At 35.4% G+C, this 885-nt stretch overlaps 1 protein-coding gene across 1 annotated transcript in view; it reads left to right on the top strand.

The window, feature by feature from the left end:
• Positions 1–405: 405 nt before the first annotated feature.
• The window catches only part of GMIP (GEM interacting protein), a gene marked incomplete at its 5' end in the record, with an annotated part of 6882 nt that continues 6402 nt past the window's right edge, over positions 406–885 (top strand). The window contains one exon of the mRNA XM_010076525.1: positions 406–469. Coding sequence (XP_010074827.1) covers positions 406–469 — 64 coding nt within the window. The remainder of the gene's footprint in view (positions 470–885) is intronic.

Raw genomic sequence — 885 nt, 5'->3', positions numbered from 1 at the left:
TATTAAAATTTTTTTTTTGGGTGATCATCTAGAATTAAAAAAATCTCTCTTAGTTGAATAGACAGAGCTTATTTTTTCTCTGACGGCCACCGTTCTCATGTGATCATGTTATCCCATGAGCTAAATGTAAAATAAATAAAAAATTTTAAAAATTAAAATATTTTGTGATTTATCGTAGAAAAGAGCTGCCAGCGTTCCAGCTTTCCAGCCTCTGGGACGCGTTTTTCCCCTCCGTGTTTCTCCCTGGGGTGGACTTTCACGCTCTGTTACCTTTTCTAGATCAAATCACTATTCTAACCGCATCGCGTTGCTTAGCTCAGCAAAATCTGCATTTGAAAAATCCTCCAAATTTGTAAATATTCGTTTCCCTCCACCATTTCATATTTTTTTTTTTCCCCCCAACAGCCAAGTGAAAATTTCTGCAAGAGCAAAACCAGTTCGGAGAGACAAGCGCAGGCAGACCTAACAGGTAACACTGCTAATTAAAAAAATTTAATTAATAAAATCTAAATAATCTAATCAAATCTAAAAAAATTGATAATGAAAAAGAGGTGACATGAGAACTCTTAAACTTGGGACACTCTGAAGCACCTTGTTCCCCATTTTCCCATCATAAAATGCAAATTTTTTTTTTCTTTATATAAAAGTCGCTAGGAAGAAAAAAAAAATATATATTCTGAGATTATTTCTCCCAAATTTTGGCTTAAAATTAATTTAGATTTGCTCACGGCATGGTGACGGATCCGTCTTTGGTTCCACCAAGGAACAAGAATCCTTCCTGCAAGAACCCAGTAACTCATGAAATCCTTCAATTTTGGGGTTTTAAAACAAAATTCATTAAAAATATTTCATTCCAAGTGGAGGGCTTCCCATCGGCCAGAGCGG

The sequence above is a fragment of the Pterocles gutturalis genome, unplaced genomic scaffold (genome assembly GCF_000699245.1).
Source record: "Pterocles gutturalis isolate BGI_N339 unplaced genomic scaffold, ASM69924v1 scaffold37373, whole genome shotgun sequence".
Lineage (NCBI taxonomy): Eukaryota > Metazoa > Chordata > Aves > Pterocliformes > Pteroclidae > Pterocles > Pterocles gutturalis.
This window is presented reverse-complemented; position numbering and strand designations above follow the sequence as displayed.